Source organism: Leiobunum rupestre, chromosome 6, assembly GCF_980474605.1.
Source record: "Leiobunum rupestre chromosome 6, qqLeiRupe1.1.hap1, whole genome shotgun sequence".
Lineage (NCBI taxonomy): Eukaryota > Metazoa > Arthropoda > Arachnida > Opiliones > Sclerosomatidae > Leiobunum > Leiobunum rupestre.
In genome coordinates this window covers 33,660,200-33,683,450 of record NC_143389.1, presented here as the reverse complement: position 1 = coordinate 33,683,450, position 23,251 = coordinate 33,660,200, and the positions used below count along the sequence as shown (strand labels likewise).

Sequence of the window (23,251 nt, the reverse complement as noted above, 5' to 3'; positions counted from 1 at the left end):
GCCATACTTTGTTAAATTCATTAAACAAATATCATCATAACATCACAGTTTTATTGACAAACATTTTGTTCTTTGAATTGTTTCAGTTTCAAAACGTCAAAGTGCCCCGAATTTGGCCCAAATATTTGAGCGTCCACGACTTCCGGTACCGGAAGAAGATCCTTACAGCGTTCCCGGAAGTGGTTCCACGACCGCTTCTTCCCGGGCTTACAATTCCTCCGCCTCGTCTCCTAGAGACACCAAACCACCTCAACTGCCACCCAGAGATCCGCCTCAGGCGCCACATTTCGCATTGCCTAAGGTAAGTGGGACATGGACTAATAGATTTGTATACCCCCGTACCGTAAATAGATACATACCTTAGTCCATATTTCCCCGGATCAACGCTTTAGACAGATACACATTTCCCAAGCAAGAAAATCCTTTCACGGAAGTAACGCCATTAGAGATTTTATTTACGCCAAGTCCTATCAGATGGCGCTAACAGCCTGAAACGTAAAATTTACAAAACAGTGGAAAATACTTAATCGTGAAATTTTTATGCAGATTTTTTTGGAAAGTTGAGCTTATGTTGATAGTTTTTACGCAAAATAAAGTTAAATAATTTTAGATATTTTGAATTTGCGTCATCTAGTATAAATAAAAGAATTAAAGTTATAGGTTTGTTTCCCTTTAAGCAATGTGTGAATTTCGTATTATTTTGCAGCCCGACTACGAAGACGAACGAAACAACCCTAACTTCAAAATTCCTGCCGTCCAACAGTCCAGTCGCAAAAAGCATCCTGTTCGTCCAGGTACGTTGACCATTATTAGAATTCAATCATTCTTTCGCTAGAGAATCTTACGCGTTAAAAAAGAAACAAAATTACAACTCGTGAATATCGTTAACACCTTCGCTCGTAAAAAAGAGTACCTCATTCCCCACCGTCGTAAAAAAGGAAAAACCAGTGGAAAGATTCCTAAAAGACAAGGCCCTGAGAAGTTTGGGCTTTAAAAAAATGGTCGACACCTTTTCACTACTAAAAAAAAACTACTTATATAAATATAACTTAAAGGGATTTCTTCAAGGACCAACCTTTGTATTGACTAGGGTTTTTTCAACACGCTATCCCTGATTAGTATCTTTAATTCCAAAATAACACTATTCGCGTTCGATTCTTACATATTTTTTTCAAAGTAATTTACAAGTACATAACAAATACTTTTCTTTTTGCAAAAGTACTGGAATGCGCCACCTTTCTTTTGGCTGGTTTTTACCTCTATCAATCTACCCACATTACTCCCCAATTTTTCAGTGTTCACTTCCCTTAACTGGTTCCTTGTAGAAAGCGCGTTTACGTTAACCTGGGTAGGTAGTCCGTAGATATAATTACATTTACAAGTATTGCGCGGGTATTTCTGTATAAAAAGCAACGGTGAAAGGCGCGTTGAAAGGAGGCCCCGGCCGTCAGCGTGTACCTCCTACGGACGGATTATTTTTGTATTAATAAAAATATCGTTTATTCGCTCGCTAAAACATTGACATGGCGTGCTAAGCGGAATCCTACGCCAAAGAAAACGAAATCTCCATAAAGCCCCCTCTTCCCGTAAACGGAAGTTTTCTGAAGAAAAAAATTGGAGCCCCGCATCTCAAATATTTTCTTTTGGGAATCTGCCGTAATAATGTCTGGAATGACGGCTTTGGTAATGAAAATGTTATAGTGGTTGAGTCTTTGAGCAAAGCGGAAACGCCCCGTTCGAATCTGCCTCATTTGAGAGGCCCTTATTGTGATAAGCAATATTTTCATTTAGGCTCGGCATATGGGTCACCAGTCCGTTGTATTTTCCTTAATACACCGACCCAAATGGTCGCGTTTAAATTTACTTCTGCAGTCTGAGATATTAGAGGTGACAGTTTGTGACAATGGTCTGTCAATCGGCGTATTCGGAATACAAACATATTTCGCTGCATAATCAAGAGGAAAGCGATAAGTAGACTCGGAATTTTTGAAACAATTTTATGAACCTAGCTATCATTCAGTGTCTTGTGTAATAATAAAAAAGGTTGTCGTGTGCTGCCAGTAGCTCCGTGACTACTTATCCAGTTCAGTTTGGTCACGCTCCTCGTGTCCGCGGGCAACGACATGACGGATAATACGTTAACGTAATTAAATAAGATTGTTAAATGAATTCGACAATTCTTTAAACTGTCGATCAATTTTTTTACTCTTAACAAACATGTTAAGAAGGGAAATTTCGCGAGTGATGCTGAACCTGCGAGGATAAATTTTCGCGTCTTAGAACACATCTCGATTAGTCGTTATCCTTGAACCCGCTGAAGGGTTGAATCGGAGCCAATTACTTCTTTTGCAGGATATATCTTTGCGCGAGAAAGTGACCATAATCTACATACGGAGCGCTTGAAATGTCTATAAAAAAGATAAGGGCAAGAGAGAAAAACTTCAAATGGATCCCAAGATTCTTAACGAAGCCGCCAATGGTGATCCGAAGCGTGTGTGTGTGTAGGCCCCCTGGCCCTCCCTCCGCGCGAGCGTGCTTCGGTGTTCAACGGGTTAGGAGGTGTATTGCTGAACGAAAATTGGTGGTGCAAATGATCGCTTCGGGCTAGGGCCTATTTCGAACATTATTTTATTTTAAGAAGAATAAAAATGTATGGGAGGTTGATGGACCCTAGTTGAATAATAGATCTCCCGCGTTCACCCACTGAGATTTTTGTTTCAACGTTGAGCATCTGATAATTTCTTTTTTTAAACTGGAAGCGACCATTAACGTCCGAATCCGTGATTAATGGTGGATAAATTATAAAAAGGGTTTCTTAATTGAAATTTCCCGACGCGAAATCGGGCTGATATTTCTCAGCGCGGTTTGGGGCCACTGGATCATTAGGTTTGCGAAGCCCCGGGGCATTGGGCATGAGCGCCGTACCCTAGTGAAACTGTTAAAACATTTTTCGATCCAACCCTTTCCATACTTAAGTCTACGTGTCAGAAATTTCAATCAAATTTTAATAAAAGATATTAGTAGCGGTACGATTGTTATTCTAGAAGACTCGCCGTTAATTAAAAACTTGGTCCTAACCTGATTTTGCATACGTATCATTCGAAGGTGGCCGAGGATTCTTTACCGCTACTGTTTTTAGCCTATGATGACCGATGTTGTTTTACCTTTTTACAGATGATCCTTACTACTGCGGCTTGAGCGCCAGGGTGCCGAACTTCGCGGCCAAACGTCCTCCGCAAACGCAGCAGATGCCGCCTTCCTCGCACCACCACATGGCTCTGCAACAACCGCCCATGTTCGCCCATTCCAACTTTGCCCATATCTCCGCGGACGCCCATTCGGCCCTCCGAAAAAGCCACAGTTCCGGCTACTTGAGCCTTCTCAGAAGCCAAGAGCGATCGCCTTTCGATTCCTCTCTAGGTGGTAAGTACGTTTTTTCTCCGCTTGTATTAAGCGGGGTCACGTGTGACTTTTGGTGGCCTGTGTTCCCGTGTGGGTTATTGGGTTGGTTCTGGTATGGGTTGACGGTTTGCCGGTACCAGTCGGTTTCTGTGCCAGATAGGGTTTTTGTAGCCTGTTAGGGTGTAGATTCCCGTAAGAACGTTGTTTTCGGAACTGGTTTTGGTCGTCGTTTAGAACAAGTTGTTTTCGGAACGGGTTTTGGTCGTCGTTTTGAACGAGTTGTTTTCGGAACGGGTTTTGGTCGTCGTTTTGAACGAGTTCTTATCGGAACGGGTTTTGGTCGTCGTTTTGAACGAGTTCTATCGGAACGGGTTGGCAATTGGAAAATGCGATTTTTGGTTGTCGTGCCCGGATTTATCGTCAGCGTTCAGCAATTATTTTCCCGCATAGTGTACGGCGTCATTTCTCGTAAGAACCGGGGTTCACCGATAACTGCAGCATCCGGCGGCGGCGCTTGTTCCCGTCAGAACAGGTGTTCACCCGTTGCCATCTATACCGAATTAAGTAAGGGATAGATGACTGTTCTGTGACTCGAGGGTTAAATACGGAAGATTCCTGCTTCTTTACTCGTGAGAACGTACTTAGGTTTCCCGAAAACCTACGCCCTTACCTTGATTAACTACCTAAGATTATCTCTCAAACGAAAACCGCAATTTTTCCAATCTAGTATCGGTTCGTAAGTAGGCTCGTTTTTGAGAATGCCTACGAAAATGGTTTTAAAATTGGATTCCAAAACTATATCCAAAATTTAATAAATCCCAATTAGACTTTTATCGATAAAATGTAATATTAATCCAAATACTCTTCATTCCGATCTGATCACCATTATTTGATCCAAATAGAATTGGATTATAATTGTGTGCCTTGACTCCAGTTGCATATAAATTTCAAATTTGATAGTCATTTTCTTTAGATTATTTACGGGAATTAAATTAACTATTAATTTAGTTTACGCATCTTTCACATATCTTTAAAGCTGAACTTTTAATTTAATTGTCGAATTCACCATAAATAGCCTAGTTAAATTTTAAATGATAAAAATAATTTTTAAACTAGTCCCCAACAGATGGTGTTACCATTTGAAACGAGTTTTTCTTAGGTAGTTGATCTTGCTTCAATAACCAGGTGCGTAGTAATCCTAACTACGTTCTCGGTAATGATTTCCATTTGACCGCTTGACCGCCAAATGACAAGTTTGTTTTCTGTCTCCTTCAGAATCCGATCCTCGTTCGGGCTCCAGCGAAGAGGAGTACGGCCGAATTTACGGCAGAATTGGCCTTCGTCCAATGCCGGCCATTAACAACGTTTATCGACCACGTCAAGTTTACGTTGGAGAGTGGGAATAAACGGAACACGTTTTTAAAAAACTCAATTAAAAATGAACAATTCAGAATTATTTTTTCTACTTGAATACTCTTTTTTTCCACTTACTCCCATTCCCTATTGCCAATTCAATTGTGAAAAACCTGATATTTAAAATACTTAAAATACTTGAAATGAATGCAAAAAAATTGAACCACAATTGTTCCCCCAAAGGGACCGTCACTGCCTTAAACTTTATTATTGTATTTACAAAATAACAACGGCGTTGCTACGGGCGACGTTCGAATATTTTTTTACGAACCCGAACTTAGACATTTTTTTAGACTTGTAAAACAATTTTCAAAAAAATAATAACTGTTTATATTTTTTTGGATAAATGAAAAAACAAACTTTTGGAAAATCTTTTATTTTACCCTATTTTATTGAAGATATTGTATTTTTCGAAATATATTGTGTATAAAAGAATAAAAATGAGGCCGACAAATTTTATTTAATTGATTTATAGGATAAAAAGTATTTAAAAAAACGAGATTTTATGAAAATGTCGGATGTGATTAATTTGGATGTGTTATTTTTCCCGCGAAGTTGATGACGAGTGCCAATAAGATACTCTATATCTAAACAAAACCCAATAAAACATATTTGTCGCGTCACTCGGGAGTGTTTTTTCAGAGAAAACGTTTTAGGCTAAAGCTAACCCGTTTAAAGAGACTGAAGATAATTGAATGGTTTATTTTTGTTTTCGTAATTTATGAAAGATGAAAATTTCGTTCTAATCGCGCGTGTGTGACGTCATATTTTTTTAAGTAACCTGTTGATGCTTGAAGAAAAAAACGATATGAAAATGTACATAAGTCGGTTTTTTTTTGTAATAACGTTCATAGGGTAAAATGTTTTTTTAAATAAAATGTTGTTTTTTCTTCTTTAAATTGGACCTTTGCATCATTTATTTTTGGTAACATAGTAACGATAATTATGACACATGGAAAAGTTCACGGGGATTTTTTCTTATTACAACGAGGAAATTATATATACATACACTTGGAATGTCAGTCTGAGCTGACACCGTTATACACAAGCTAGGCGCCGCTTCTACATAAAGCTTTGGCTCGAATAGAAGGTCGCATTTTATTTGCTCTGTTTTAGCCATCTAAACCGATGAAGAACGTTGTACATTTTCTGGTAAGTTGATTTTCCAATTGAGCGTCTCCGGATGCATTGACAGGTTTAAAGGTTTCTTATTGCCGTAATAACAAGAATCCATTTAGGTACCATAAGAATATGGGAGTACCGCGATTCAATACCCGTCCTCGAAAACTTTGTAGCGAAAGTTCGTCTGCTTCGATATTTCGAGTAACTCACTCCTGCCATCTATGGTAAACCCGCGCTACTACACGACCTTGACATAGTATTTTTTGAAAATGGAGCTGACCAAAAAAAGAGCTACGCGTAGAAATGTTAAAAAGAAAACGAAATCAAAAGCCATTATTGAAGCAAATACTATTTATTAGAGAAAAACTACCTTCGGAATTATTATTTAATAACAAACTAGTATTAAGATCTTTCAACCCATTGTCGTTAATAAAATTATTTACACTAATTTCCGCCAAGGAAGAGAATAAATCCGATTTAAACCCATGATTTTTGCAGATATTTGCTTTTTCCGCCATTTTAACGAAATGAAAAAAAACCGCCAGATTCTAACGCCTGAGTGCGCTGTGAACGTGGTGTGAAAATTGCAGACGAACTTTCGTTACAAAGTTTGCGAGGACGATACCAGAGGCTAAAGCTATTCTCCCATATTCTTATGGTACCAAAATGGATTCTTGGCAGGCCCGGACTGGCCATAAGGGCGATCGGTCGCCAAGGGTAAAAAAGGGCTCGGCGCCCCTAAAATGCCAAACATAGTTCCCCCGATCGCGGATCGCCCTATGGTCAAAAAGGTTCGGGCAGTGAAAATATTTCACTAAATTTCGAAAATAATAAAACATAAATATCAATACATCCGTATTAGTTTACCTCAAACGTGACTTATTTTAAATGATGTAGTAGGGTGCACGACCACACAAGACGAAATAATAGTTTGTTTAGGTAATACTAATGTACCATGTTACCGTTATACAGGGTGTTTTGAATTGCTCTGACTGGGCATTTTTTGAAAAAACAAACCGTCCGTAGGGACAAAGAAATCACGTTACAAGATTAAATTCCTTAAATAAAGTACATGTAATTTACCAAAACGCTAATCAGGCTTACAGTAGGCCTAAAACGTATCAAGAGGCCAACTACGCACAAAGGTCAAGTTTTCAATTACTATTTAATGCGAAATCTTTGTTTTCACCATTCTCTAACTTTATTGAGTCTAATCAATATGTCACTTAATTATTATCGTAATCAGCGTGCCAATCGTAACACGCATAGGGTTAGTGAATTGTTCACTGTTCGATATCCTGATAGAAGACCAAGCCACAACACCGTTCTTGTAGCTGTTCGTGACTTTCAGACTTACGGAAAAGTCAATCCCAGATTTCGTGGACCAGATCGTCACAACATCAACATGGAAGACACCGTTCTAGCCTACTTTGTTGCGTATCCTCGAGCAAGCGTCAGAGGTGCAAGCGATTATCGACGAACTACGTGTGGACCACTCTTCACAATCACAACTCCCATCCGTATCGAGCGACCCTCCACCAAACTCTGCACGAAGGAGATATGGAACGTAGATTTGATTTCTGTAACTGGCTAATAACCATGTCTGATGATAACCCAAATTTCATCAATCAAATGCTGGTGACCGACGAGTGTTCCTTTGGGAAAGATGGGCCTTTCAACCATCAAAACACCCACATGTGGTGTGACAAAAATCCTCACTGGAGTTTTCTTCACCATCATCATCAACAACAACTCCGACTGAATGTTTGGGCGGGTTTGCTCGGGGATCGAGTTATTGGCCCATTTTTCCTCACAACTCATCTTAATGGACATTGGAAAACGCTACTTGGCGCTTTTGCAGAACGAAATAGCAGACGCTTTAGAAGATATTACGCTGGAAGCTTACAGACAGATGTGGTACCAAGATGACGGCGCACCACCCCACGTACCTAGATGTGTAGTGGAGCATCTTAACAACGAGTTCCCTCAGCGTTGGGCTGGCAGGAACGGTCGCGGTTCGAAAGCCCGTGAGGTCTTCGAACCTAACTCCGATGGACTTTATCTTGTGGGGGTTGAGAACATCGAAGATTTGCGTCACCGAATCATTGCAGCCTTCGAGCTTGTCCCTCCTGATATGATCAGACGCTCGTTTCAAAACATGCTTCATCGTGCCCAAACATGTATCGTGGCAAACGGAGGTATCATAGAACCTAACTTGTAAAATTCTTATGTTTATTCGAATAAAATGATCAATTAAATCTTTCAGACATTTCTTTCATTTATGTTCAAAATGCGAAGGCTATTGGCCCCTATGGACAGCTTGTTTTTTTCATAAGCTCATATCTTCGTGAAAAAGTGTTCTTTTAGAATGAAACCAATTTCCTTGAACATTTTCGACAGCACTCTACTACTTTATCATTGAAACGTTTTTTCTAGCACCTACCGGTGAAAAATAGTTTTTACAAAAACCCGAAATTTAAAGCGATCCCACACTAGAAATAATACCCTGAAAATTTCGCAACTCTATCTTTTGAAGTTTCTGGCAAAATGCCCAGTCAGAGCTATTCAAAACACCCTGTATTTATAACCAGTTTAATAAGAATTAAAAAAATATATATTCAAAAAGACTGGAAATAATTTAGATCCGTAACAGCAGAAGTCTATAATAATTTAATAATAAACACCTTTAGGGGGGAGGGGTATAATAGAGTTCTGATCAAAGATATTGGCGCCCTTAGCTTTTCCCGCCCGGTGCGCCTTTTGATACCCAGTCCGGGCCTGATTCTTCGTAATAACAGTAACTCTTTTGGTGGATATCATTCCATGATGTTATATAATGAAATTCACTTCAGTAAATTTAGGTTTGATGTTGATAAACTCAGCGCACACGGAGTTTAGATCTCGGAATATCAAATTGGTTTTTAGTCACGGCAAATACTAAATCTAATATTTATGCGTCAAATACTGTGGTGAACTATTTCGAAATGAAAAAACTGGTCCAGTTATCTGATCGAATACCAAATAATTTAACGTATTTGGTCCTGTTATGGTCTTGGTTTTAGAGATTTTTGTACGATTCTGCTCAAGAAAATTCTAGAGCAAGCCATATCTTATTTATAAAGCCAATAAGAGACATCCCAGCTGACTTGAGTACACGTACAGGCCTACATTGTTACACTTCAGAAAAAGGAATAAAAGAAATGTTTCCAATCATGACGATTGCAGTGCCACACCACCCGTAGTAGATTTTTTACGAAAACATTTAAGAAATTCCATTCAAGAAAATCGATAGAAATCCCAAGCTGTTATTCGACTAGTTTTGCAAATTTGAAATAACAAATATCCCATTAATTGGGCTGGAATAATTGAATATTGGCCTCAATTTTCAAGATCTATTCGATTTGGTATTCCATCGAATTTAGTCTAACCAAATATTTTGCGCAGCCGTATTAAATTATATTACGAGAGCAATGAGAGCTCTCCCAAATCGCTATCAAAGAGCTATAATTGGAATTAGTATTTAACAATATACCACTTATAAGTTGTCCGAACGCGAAAGTATTTATATTAAATGGCACTGTTGTTGAGCTATTTAAGCAGAACTAGTGAAAGGTTGGAGAGAAGCATCCATATAAAAATTACACTCTGAATTTACTTATACCATAAGTAACATAATAGCTATAAGTCGAATCGGAATAGTTTCGAAACTGATTTCACTCGAATCGGAATAGTTTCGAAACTGATTTCACTCGAATCGGAATAGTTTCGAAACTGATTTCACTCGAATCGGAATAGTTTCGAAACTGATTTCACTCGAATCGGAATAGTTTCGAAACTGATTTCACTCGAATCGGAATAGTTTCGAAACTGATTTCACTCGAATCGGAATAGTTTCGAAACTGATTTCACTCGAATCGGAATAGCTTCGAAACTGATTTCACTCGAATCGGAATAGCTTCGAAACTGATTTCACTCGAATCGGAATAGTTTCGAAACTGATTTCACTCGAATCGGAATAGCTTCGAAACTGATTTCACTCGAATCGGAATAGCTTCGAAACTGATTTCACTCGAATCGGAATAGCTTCGAAACTGATTTCACTCGAATCGGAATAGCTTCGAAACTGATTTCACTCGAATCTGTTGGACGGAAAATAGTTTCGAAACTGATTTCACTCGAATCTGTTGGACGGAAAATATTTATAAAAATTATTCCCCTCAAATCATTAATTAAAAAGTTATGGTTACTTAAACAAAAGGGTAACCCCCCCCCCCTGGGATACAAAGACTATACATTGGCACATTGGCGCCGCGCACTCACTTCGCTCGAGCGCTGGGGGCGCGCGGCGCCACCCCAACCCCGTTCTTGCTATCACGATCGGCCTTCTGTAACACGACCTAAAGGACAGTACCTAGCCTTACGCACCAAGTATTGTCGGGCGTTATACTTTTTACTTGGGCGGACCGGCGCCACCCCAGCCCTGTTCTTTATTGTTTAAAATAGCCATCAGTTTCGAAACTATATTCCTATTCGAGTGAAATCAGTTTCGAAACTATTCCGATTTGAGTGAAGTCAGTTTCGAGAGAAGTTATAAGTTTCGAGTCTATTCCAGTACCGCACAATGAGCTTTCGATACTAGTCAGTTTCGACGCTAATCGGTTTCATGGTTATTCATATTCGAGACTATTCAGATTCGAGGCTAGGACACTTTTTACAATCTTTCGGTGTTATTCACATTCGAGACTATTCAGCCGCCCCAAGAATATTGATTCCCCCTCCCCCCTCTCGTGCCGGGGGAAATTAGACTATGATGGCCGGAGATCATCGCAACAACATAGTCTTTCTCCGTAGAGACATCAAATAAATTGTCTAATCTCCGTAAGGATAAATTACTTACATTATTTCCCCGATATAATTGTTTTAGAAAGCACCGTTTGTAAATAACAATAATAGGATAGGGACACTTATCTCGTAAGAACAAATTATTTACTTCTGTTCATGATGACCATATAATTGGCTATGAACCAGTAAATAGAGATATTAAAGAGTTGCGGTTCTACATGTGTTTCCAAAAAGCGTGAGATACTTTGCGTATTTTCTAGACCATAATGGTTTCTTAACCTCTCTTTCGGATGAGGGTTATTGTTTCGGCGCTTGGGCTTAATAGTTTGCGTTAGATAAATTCCGGAGATACTGGTCAGTACGTGGTTGCAGCGTATGGCGCTAGCTGAGTACGCTGACACGTTATTTATGGTGTTCTTGGACTCTGATCACGAAACTGATAGCGGACTCCTTTAACTCGCGGAGTAATTTGACCACGTATCGGGTTGGTGGCCAAAAAGGGTTGAGATGGGTGTGCTTAGAGTGAGGAACCGTGACCACCCCATTATGGCCGCCACTGCACGGGGCTGGGACGAACCGGCAACCACCACCTAGTACTCTAGTTACGTTTTAATATTAAAGTTACATTTGAGGGTAACGTACTAAGTCTGTTGTCTACAAGATATTCAGATACTAACGGATACGCGTTAATTTTTCAACCTTCCCTGAAGAAACTTAGTATATCCCTACTTACAGGTATACGGAATTATGAAAGTTAAATAAATTAAACAAATCAGGCTCCAAAATTTTAGACCTAACCCATTTTTAAAACCACACAAACACGCAATATTTCAATTCTTTTTTTAATTTCCTGGTTATGCTAGCCATATTCACGGATTTTTGATCCGTTTATGAAATAAAATAAAAGTATTACTTTATTAAAATCTTTTTTTATAATTTAACGAATAACATATTCATGCATTTTAAGCCTTTTTTTATTCAAATGAATTTAAACAATTTCATTTAAATCACACAATTTTTTCCAATAGATTAAGTATTTTAATTTAATACTTTTTTAAATATAATAATATTAATTTAACAATTTGTTAATTTAAAACTTTATATAATTATAATATTAATTTTACAATTTAATTAATTTAATACTTCATTTTATTAATTTAATACTTCATTTTATTAATTTTATACATTATTTAAAAAAATTTATACTTAATTTAATTAATTTAATACTAACAATTTAATTAATTAAATACTTTAACAATTTATTTAATTTAATACTTTAACAATTTCATTATTTTAATACTTTAACAATTTAATTATTTTAATACTTTAACAATTTAATTATTTTAATACTTTAACAATTTAATTATTTTAATACTTTAACAATTTAATCAATTTAATGCCTCAACAATTTAATTCATATAACACTTTAACCATTTAATTCATTTAATACTTTAACAATTTAATTATTTTAGTAATTTAATTATTTAAGTAATTTAATTATTTAAGTACTTTACTTATTTAAGTAATAAATTTAATTTAATTTATTTTATTTTAGTAATTTGAAGCTTGTACATTTTTTAATAGACGTTTTATCGGATATGCCCATAAATTAATTTGGAATATAGCATGTTAAACACGTGGAGCAATTTAAATGATTTCTCCATGGCATTTCCCGCCTTAAGTCTATCCATAATGACTCCACTGTGTACACCTGCTCCGCTTCAACCATGTTGACCTTTTAACGAATGCCAGAAAAGTGAAATCTTCTCCTATTCAAAACAAAAAGTAGAAAATATAACAAATTTATTTTTCGGAGGTAATTCTATTCGCGCGTGCCCAAAGAATGAGAGGTTAAGCCAATTCTTGCCAACGTTTCAAGGATAACTTCGTAACGTTTTTAACAGCACTGCCACCTTAGCTTTGACGAAACGACAGCGAAGCGCGGAGGAAGGCTAGATTTTCCCGTTCATAACTTCGGATTGCTAACTTCTCTAAAAACAAGGGTGTATTTTTATAGAGAAAAATAAGCCGTTCCTCTCGTTATTCGGTCAAGGTGAGGTTAGTACTGGTTAATCCTCCCACAAGCGCAAATATGTTAACGATAAGGTCTAGGCGGTTAATGTATTCCGCCCGTCTAAGCCTCTTAAAAATGTAAACCTATAAATTTTGAAAACATTCGGAACTATTATATTTTTATTATTGTGCACGAATTTACCTAATTTAATAATTTGAAACCAATTTAATTACGTTTTTTTCGGTATATAATATAGGGTAAAATATTTTGAAAGTCTGCGCAATGTATCATAGGTAACATGATAAGTAAGTGTGGCATGTCACACTTATGCAGTATGTTAAAAATAGTATTTATATAACTACTACGACACTTATACATCATCAGGTCTTGATATAATATTAATATTATTTTTAAAATGATATTAATATCAATATTAATATGATATTAATATTAGTTTTATACGATGTTAATATTAGTTTTAAAAGATATTAATATTATTTTTAAAATGATATTAATATCAATATTAATGTGATATTAATATTAGTTTTATAATTATATTAATATGATATTAATATTAGTTTTATATTTATATTAATATGATATTAATATTAGTTTTATAATTATATTAATATTAGTTTTATACGATGTTAATATTAGTTTTAAACGATATTAATATTAGTTTTAAATGATATTAATATTAGTTTTATACGATGTTAATATTAGTTTTAAACGATATTAATATTAGTTTTAAAATAATATTGATATTAATATTAGTTTTAAAATAATATTGATATTAATATTAGTTTTAAAATTATATTAATGTTAATATTAGTTTTAAAATGATATTAATATTAGTTTCAAAATGATATTAATATTAATTTTTAAAATGATATTAATATTGTTATTAGTTTTAAGATGATATTAATATGGTATTAATATTATTATTAGTTTTAAATTTATAGTTTTATTAATATCAATATTAATATTTGGAGTGTTTACTAATCGTTTCTAATATCGCAGCCAAGTTAATGGTACCATTAGGTTAGGATATTAAAATTTTACAGTATTCGAAGGAAATTTGAAAACCCCCTTCTCGGTGGCCTAAAACCAAACCCTGGCGGTTTCCAGATATGCAGATTTCTCTTTCGTTTTTCCAGATAATATATTTAGGCCCACGTTTTATTTTTCGCTCAAAGGAAAGAGGGACGAGAGAGAGAGAGAGAGAGAGAGGGAAAATGTAATGGAAGATAATTTAACATCTGAAAAGATAATGGCCTGGAAAATATTTTATTGTAGAGGCCGGTGCAGATGCGATTAATAATGGTCTTTAAACGTTCGAAACCGTCATATGTTCGAACGTATTTAGGTTACTGAGAACGTCGGAGTCATTTCTTCCAGCTCCACCAGCATCATGTTTCCAAAATATTTTTACAGCAATATAAGATAATTTAGTCATTTGTTGCTACTTGTTAAATTTTGTTAAAACAAGGGTATTTATTTTGGCAAATAAAAAAAACTGAAAAATCACAAATTTCCGGATTATTTAAACCATTTTTATAACTTGAAGGAAAACCTTTAAGGTGGGATGAAAGACTCTTGGAACGTCACAAGCTGCGGAGAGAAAGGGAGAAGAGGCTGCTTGCGTGGCTACTCGGCATCTTGTGACGTGAACAGCACTTTCGCTGTTTCAATTTTCCTTTTCACGCTCAAAATATACCTACCATAGGCTACCAATCGTTAGCATATTTTACTATCCAAGATTATCCCTTAAATTGAAAATCCAATTTCTTTATGTTTAGGTCTATAAGAACGCTGTATAAGATGTAGCGCCATCCAGTATCAGTCGTGTGAACGTTTTATTTTTTCTTTAGACCAAATGTGTATAATTTCCCAGAAACCTAAATAGGTACTTTTATAACTTAAAGTTGAATAATTTAATAAAAACTGTTAAGTTCACTCAGTTAGCTAAATATGTTTTTGGTTGAAAGTGCTCGCTATTAGAATAATTTGTTGAAGGAGAATAGAATTGAAATATTAGCTATCCGTGACAAGAAATATTAAAAAGAAATTTCGACGGAAAAAAAACGATTTTAAAAAACAACAAATACCAGTTTTGGCTGTAAATCTCCCACACTTTTATTGTTCCAATAATATTAAAATTAAAGAGATGAATTTTTCGTGTTTTAAGAATGTGCGAAAGAAGAATTCCGTTACGCGTTTTACTGGGGAAATACCGAATGACTGATGCGCCAAGTATTTCGCCCTAAAAAGAAACTGGTCTGTGAGTTTTTTGGTTTTTTCATCACGGTTCTTTCGTGGCTATAAAATCTAGATTGCATTTTCGATTTCATCCGACCCAAAACACTCATCTGACGCAACTATCTTTATTTCGATTTATTAATCAGAAACTTAGTCAAAAACTGGTTTGTACCAAGATAGCCGATGACTTTAACATATTACGACCCAATTTAGCGATGAGCTTTAAGATTAATTGCCAATAACAATTGTATTTATTAGGGTGAGATTAAGTAAATCGCTGTAAAGGTTTTTACAAATTCGGAAGAAACATTCTTATGAATACGGTTTCAATAAATTTTTAACAAATTTGAGACATTTTGCCAAACCAGCGTCCAAAAAAAGACCAGGAAAATCTGTTTGGACAATACTAAAACGCGTAATATTATCCTACGTGTCACATAAGCTCGACATAAATATCTTCAAGATATAAAATATCCGACTACGAAGTATTAAAGTGAGAAGAAAACCGTCGAAAATTATCCAGTGACACTCAACGTTGTCGTAGAAACAATCGACCTACTGACTAGGGCCATTAAAATACCAAATTAAATTGTACTTTTTTCGCTGTACTTAGAAGCAAAGAAAATATACTAATATGCGGAGTGGCTAGCACTTTCGTCTCGCAGCTAGAGGAACTTGGTTCGATCCCCGATTGGGGCACTGGGTGAAAACTCGGAGCTACTCGTGCATTGAAATTGTTTTCTCTCCTTTCCATAAAATCTTGTTGAGGTTAATGGTAATAGTAAGGGTAGGGAGCAGTTGGCCCGCATGCCAAGAAGGGCTTTCCCCCACCCTCCTACGCAGTATAGCCCGGTGGTCGCCTGAATTAAAAGCTGACTTGGGCCTAGGGTGGTGCCTTGGGTATTAGCATAGCTGATTATTATTTTTATTTTTATACTCTTAATAGTCAGAGTTTGTACCAAATGGTGGCGCCCAAATTTTGGAAAGAAACAAAGTCTATATGCTATGCTGGTAAAAAATATTATACCAACAAATAAGGGACTTAATAAGCGAATCTGCTTTTGGAAATGGCAACGTCTCGCAAGCGCCCTCTCGCGGAAAATATATCTACTCACGGGTCACGTGATGCCTAAGACTCTGCTAGTGAAATTAGAAACAATTTCTAGTTTTATAAATTGAACCGGAGATATACGTTTAAAATGTTTCTATTAAAAGGTTATTACAATTACAAATTATTTTATAATTATAAGAAATTTCACGTTTTGAAGATACATCATGTAGTTTCCGAAAGACGCTGGCGTCGTACGTTTTACTAAGCTAACTTAGCTCTATATCGAGTCCATAAGTTGATGGTCTAACAAAAAATACAATGAGAGTGTAGAAGATTCGGATAGTAGGCTAATTATTTCTGCATTGAAACGGGGCTGGAACGAATGCGAAAGTTTTCGAAATGTTAGTAATCAGAAACGGAGCTCGGTAATTAGCCTTTGGCTCCTCGTTTTACGGATTCCCCCAGAAAGGGAACCGTTCCACCTCGAAATGGAGAGTTCAAAGGTCAAATCAAACACCCCTTCCCCCGAGGAAGATCGGCCGCTCTTTCGGAGAAAGTTAATTGTTTTAGAAGCGTTACGAGGGTGTATCCTCGAGCCCCGAACGCCCCCGGTGTAAGGTCGAGAACCGCACGATTGTAGGAAATGTAACTCATCATTTCCTCCTCCGAAATTTGTTTCGCAGATGTGGGTTAAACTTTGTTTTACCGACTTCCTAACGGTGAAAGTTTTCTCTATACACCGGTTTTATTTATGAAACAAGTTTTTCAATTTCTCTGATTTCTTTCTTTTTCTCAGACTCCATCCGAAAACAATCCTTGAAATTTTCAACAGTTTCTTTTTGCGTATTTTCACGAGGGTGTTTCTTTCAATTAAAAGTCATTAATTTGTATATTAATTTCAGGAGGATATTATGTTGACGCTTTTAAAACAAGCGATTCGCAGAAATCTTCAACTATATGTATAATAATATATGAATTTAACTTATACGATAAGCCTTGTACCAAGAATCTAAGGGAGCCCGGAAAAGGGGTATATTCTTTAGTATTTATGTCGCCACCAAAGAATTCCAATATAAAGGTTAAGACGCCCTTTGAAAACCTGTTGGGAAAACTTGTAGAAGTGTATAGATTGCCAAAAATAGAGCGAAATCTACACTCAGCTACAAGTAGAGGTCGGTGGAACAAATAAATTAACCGCAAAAATTTCAATTAATCATTAAAATTAGTATTATTTGATTTATAAGAATAAATTATACGATTAAACAACGATTTAACATGCAAAATTAATAATTTTTTTCGAATATTTCTGAATAATTCTCGGTTATGGATAAATATAAACAATCGTATAATTTCTTATTCAAACGCCGACCTCTAGCTACAAGTTTCTTTTACACGTTTTCTATTCACATTTTCGGCTGGGAAATTACGGAAATATTTTTATTTTTAACAAACTCGGTGTCGTTTTAGCCAATTTATGTCCATCAATCTTGACTTGAAACAAGTCGTATTAATGGGTTAACTGATTGTTTTTAAAATTTAGCGCGTTATGAGATAGCCGATGACAAACCTTTACTGTTGCCATCTAGCGGTTTTTTTCCCTAATAGAATATCGACTAGACAGTGGCGTCGCTATGATTTTCATTTTGGGGGTGTTAATATAGGGGAGACATTTTCTAGAAGTGGCCCTACGTTTTGGCGATGTGAGATGAGTCAAACATTTACACCACTGTAGGAAATCGTGATTCCTTAATCTAATGCTTCCCGCTTTGTCCGAAATAGTGGAGTAGTGTAGCTAAAATGTTTCTTGGAAATGCTTCGTCGTAGTGTTGATTGGAAATGATTGCAAGAGGACGTGGATGACAATATTTTTCGAGATTGCCAGGGATCGGGAACGGTAAATGTTTGTGGAAAAGCGGCTAGAAGACAAGTGTTAACCAATTAAAATTTGCGTGGTATCTTTCCTATAGGTAAAAAATTAGACAAGATGGCAACCATGTTTCTAAGGCGAGGCGTTATGGCTCAACGGGATCTCGATCGAGCAACGGTTTGAAAGAATTTTTGGATTGCCTCCAAAATTCGTCTGTTGCTGACGTCACCCAGATGAGATCGCATTGATTTTCAATAGGATCTCATCTCAGTGACGTCACGATGTTCGTTAGCAACGAAGTTACCAACCTTAGCCCTTAGCAACCACAGCGTATCGAGGCAATCTTTTATAGCCTAAAATTTACTAACCTTGGTTATGGCTGAAAGTGGGACGACACAAAGTGTAATGTTTCGGTGTTGTATCTTTAAACGTTTTAAATTGGGCACGCGATTTTAAAAATAGTGCGCGAAGAGCAGGCGTAAGCACGCGAACTTGAAAAAGAGTTTTGGGGTTTTGAAAATAAATATTTGAACTTAACGGCTGTGTGTATTTTATATCGAAAACTAGTTAAGCCTAATATCAAGAAACATTACACAAACCTTCCACAATTGACGGATTTTGAAATGACGTTTTAGCGCGCGACACTACAGGTACATGTCTTGGGCACACAGCCTTCTATGCGTGTTTTTACACACAATCCTAAGGATTTGTGTGTATTAGTCTCACGTACAGTGTAGCCGTTGCCGATGCCGCCGATGCCGCCGTGTCGCGCATACCTCTTCAACGGTTATAACTAGAAGAGTCAATGATATCTCGTTCGAATGTACAAACATCGCCATTGATAGCCTTTCATAAAGTTTTCAAATCGGAGCCCGAGAAGTTGGGCATTTGCCCAATTTACTATTTTCGGTGATTTCCTTTATGTGGTAGATATTTTCTTTAAAATTAAGTTCGATAACGTTAAAAAAAATATTATTGGATAGGTTAGGATTCACTTGAAATTCAACTTCGGTTATATCAGTAAATATTAAATTTAAGTATAGTTTTCGGGGTTATTTACCGGACCCCAATGTTCGTGGTTTTATATTTCCGCCTGAAAGTCGACATAACGTTCCTTAATTTAAGTCCGATTTTCATGAAAGTTATATTTTTGAATAGCTGTGGTTTACACTTAACCTAGAATTGCAAATACGTTCCTTAAATTTAATTCTAAGTAAGGTTTTTTGGGCTGCGTATACGGACCCCCGCAATTTCCAACATTGTAAATCCGCGTGTTTATAGAGGTGTACGCGCCCGTTTGCCTCTGGCGTTTTTCAAGGCCGTTCAGAGTGGGCCGCACTTCAACGTATGAGCAGAAGTAACAATTAAGTATGACACTGATCGGCCTAGTCTTCGGCGTATGACCAGAAGTAACAAATAAGTGTGATCAAAAGTAACTAATAAATGTGATCAGAAGTAACTAATAAGTTACTAGAAAAAATAAGTGTGAACAGAAGTAACTAATAAGTTACTAGAAGAAATAAGTGTGACACTCAACGGCTGACTAGTAGTAACAAATAAGTGTGATCAGAAGTAAAAAATAAAAGTGACACTGATCGAAGAAATTTTCGATGCTTTCCTAGTATGACTAGAAGTAACAAATAAGTGTAAATATATGTGACCGTGGATATATTTTGGTTGCGATACCGGCGTTGCAGGTTGCTGTGAATAGCTCAAACAAACTTAACACATTAGAAGGATTGTGTGTATTCCGACCGTCGTACGTCTTGTTTGACTATAACATGTAGAGGTATTTTCACACCCAAAATGAATTTTAAAAGTCGTCAATAACGATGATAGTGTCACGAGAATACTCCCCATAAAAACTATGAGGCAAATATCGCGTATTATTAATAATGCCTCAGTCAAAAATGTGTGGTTATTTTAGTAATGGCTCTCTGTAAAATTAAACCACGAGAAAGGCAAAAACTTAATTATAAATGTTAAAGATTTTTACCATCAGAAATTCGTTTTCATGCTTAGAAAATATCTCGTGCCGGAACGTAGACAACCTCCCCTTTGTATCACATCCCAGTGGATGTAAAACCATCCGGAGGTTACGACCCTAATACCTTTGTACACCAAACGGGCGCATCATTAATTTTTACGATCGACTTGGAAAGAATGTTCGGTGGGTGGTTGGTCGTTGCGAGTTAAAGTATCGCTTTCGTGTTGCGTTCTGATTTTTTCACGGCTGTAGCTTTTAAATGTCATGTTCAAACAATTGGCTTCAGCGTTCCATCGTATCCAGACATGAAATTGTAAATTGAAAAAGTAAAAGCCTAGCGAGTGAAAAGGCGCACCTTTGCCAAAATCCTTTCAGCCATCAGTCACGGGCGATCCTGGTTCATTGCCATCTTCGGCACTGACATGATACTGCATGGTAGCCCGCGTTCTTCTAGCTTGTTAGACAAGAGCGTTAAATCACGCGTGGAATATGTAGGATATATCTATGTGATAGCGGAAGTAAATAATACTTTTCGTACTTAAGAAGTATCCAACTAGGCAAGAGCTCATCAACTTTGAACGTTGTCTATTGGATACACGACATCGTTAAAAATAATACGAATGACTTGTTTCGTTTCCGTCCCGTTGGTTTATGGATAAAAATTAAAGCTCACTGATCAAATGTCTATAATGTAATATTTTCACTGACATGTTTTATTTACTGGTAAAGTGGTGTATTTTTAATTACATTTAAGCTTCGCCGGAATTGCAATAGATTTCGCTATAATTTACACGACGTAACGAATATCTTATTGGCAATTTACCTTTTGCGCGTGAAAAAATATCGTCAACAACTTCATTTTTTTGGCAACTAAATGTAGTCGTAAATAATATAAGACTTTTGGATTTCCAGGTTTCAAGCTGAAACTTTCTAGGCACGTGATAACTACTTTTCTCTAAGACACCTGTTTATATACTTCCGGTAAAAGTCATGTCTAATGTTACGCTTGATTTAAAATCGTTATCCCTACGCGGATAGCTCAGTTATCTCGAGTCGCGTATACCATTGTTTCCCCACAGTGCGAGAAAAACGGACGCCAACGCGTTTCCCTAAGCCCCATTCGCAATGTCCGTTATCAAGTTTCGAAAGTTCATTATTCACGGTGGTGTATCCAACACTGTCTCTCTGGGGAACGTCACATTTTGACAAGTGCGGAGGGCGGCTGGACCGGCTCGTATCACGCTGGGTCCTTCGGGAGCCTCTTCTACATTTTTTCAATTACTCGGCCTTCTTAGATGTCCGATTTCCGCGGAACCCTTGGGACCCCATTTCTTTCTTATGGCCGATAGAAAAAGACATTCCCCGACAAGTAATCGCTCAAAAGGTTTTCACCAACAACGCCAGTACCGCGTTTTGACGTTTCTCCGAAGATAACACTTTTTAAAAACCGTTAAATTTATAATTACTAATATCATAAGTAACGTAATATTATAAGGTTGACACATTGGTATATGCGTAGATATGACATTTTCTTTTCTCCCTTGGATTTTTTTAAATTATAGTCCGTTTCGCCAATGACCATAAAATCACTTCGTGGCTAAGGACTGAGAACTCCTCGAAGGGTCCGACATTCGTACATATCCCGTACACTCTAGAGAAAAAATATTTTAGAAACCTCTAAATTAACTTAAAAATTTTGCAATTTATCATTAACCGAAATCATTGCGTGTCATACTTTTGTTTATTTACTTTTCTACGTATTGACTAATATTTAGTTTCGAAATTCCTTATCTTCCCTGGGTATCCGTATAATCAGGGGTTGACCCGCCTGGATGTTACGATAATTAATAAAAATTATTAACGAGGCGGCGATGGTAAACCGTATCGATGGGTCTAATCACTTTTAATTAACGCTCTGGTATTGCGACCACGAAATTCTTGTTGTATAACGTTTATACGGGTAACGCGAGTCGAAGCAACAAGGAGGCCTCTTGAGAAATGTCGACTTGAAAGTGTGCTAGTCCCGTAGATAAGGGGGCATCGGAAAGACGCCCAGGATTCGGTATTTCTTCTGGAAGCTAAGCCGAGACACTTTCGCGTCCCACGCTCTCGCTGGAAAAAGCTGGGGCCCCTAGAAAAGATTTTCCTCCAGTTTGGAGAATTAGGAGGCTAGCCCGACGATGGATAGACCATTATAACGAGAATACCATTCTCCGCCGATAGCTACCCTCTCATTGGGTCGATGCTTATACAAAAAACCCCAAGGTTTGAGACAGTACCGAAACAACGAACGCAACCTTTACCCGTCGCGCTGACTTTGATTGAACCGTTAGCTGACCTCGAGTCTTCACCTTTACGGACCCGTTGCCTTTTTTATAACAGAAGACTTAAGTAAAAAGAATGGAGATATGTGTGTAGAAATATAAATCAGAATTTTTTTGGGGCTCTTGTCTCGCGGCTCTGTCCGATCCCTGCCGAGAGAATTAGGCACAGAATGAGGCGCCATCTCCCGGGATTCCTCTCCCTCTCCTTTTGCACCCTTGATGCACGCTTAATCTTGTATCTTCTCCGGATAAGAAAACCAGGCTGCAAAGGGCCAAATATAGTCCGGCGCTTATGTTACAGTCGTGAACGAAAAACGTACAGAATGGTAGTTTAATATTATTTAATGTTTATGAAATCTAATTAATTTAATATTAATTTAACCCAGTTAATTTAATATTAATTTAACCCAGTTAATTTAATATTAATTTAACCCAGTTAATTTAATATTAATTTAACCCAGTTAATTTAATATTAATTTAACCCAGTTAATTTAATATTAATTTAACCCAGTTAATTTAATATTAATTTAACCCAGTTAATTTAATATTAATTTAACCCAGTTAATTTAATATTAATTTAACCCAGTTAATTTAATATTAATTTAACCCAGTTAATTTAATATTAATTTAACCCAGTTAATTTAATATTAATTTAACCCAGTTAATTTAATATTAATTTAACCCAGTTAATTTAATATTAATTTAACCCAGTTAATTTAATATTTATTTTATCTAATAAATTTAATATTAATTTAACCCAGTTAATTTAATATTTATTTTATCTAATAAATTTAATATTAATTTAACCCAGTTAATTTAATATTTATTTTATATAATAAATTTAATATTAATTTAACCCAGTTAATTTAATATTTATTTTATCTAATAAATTTAATATTAATTTAACCCACTTAATTTAATTTTTATTTTATCTAATTAATTTAATATTTATTTTATCTAATAAATTTAA

The 23,251-nt window shown here is 36.3% G+C and overlaps 1 protein-coding gene across 2 annotated transcripts in view; it reads left to right on the top strand.

The window, feature by feature from the left end:
* Positions 1-5,714, top strand: part of exp (expansion) — a 69,100-nt gene extending 63,386 nt beyond the window's left edge. For both annotated transcript variants that reach the window (XM_090178142.1, XM_090178143.1), the window contains exons 7-10: positions 87-301; positions 707-794; positions 3,175-3,423; positions 4,678-5,714. In XM_090178142.1, coding sequence (XP_090034268.1) covers positions 87-301; positions 707-794; positions 3,175-3,423; positions 4,678-4,808 — 683 coding nt within the window. In that variant the 3' untranslated portion in view covers positions 4,809-5,714. The remainder of the gene's footprint in view (positions 1-86; positions 302-706; positions 795-3,174; positions 3,424-4,677) is intronic.
* The last annotated feature ends 17,537 nt before the right edge of the window (positions 5,715-23,251 follow it).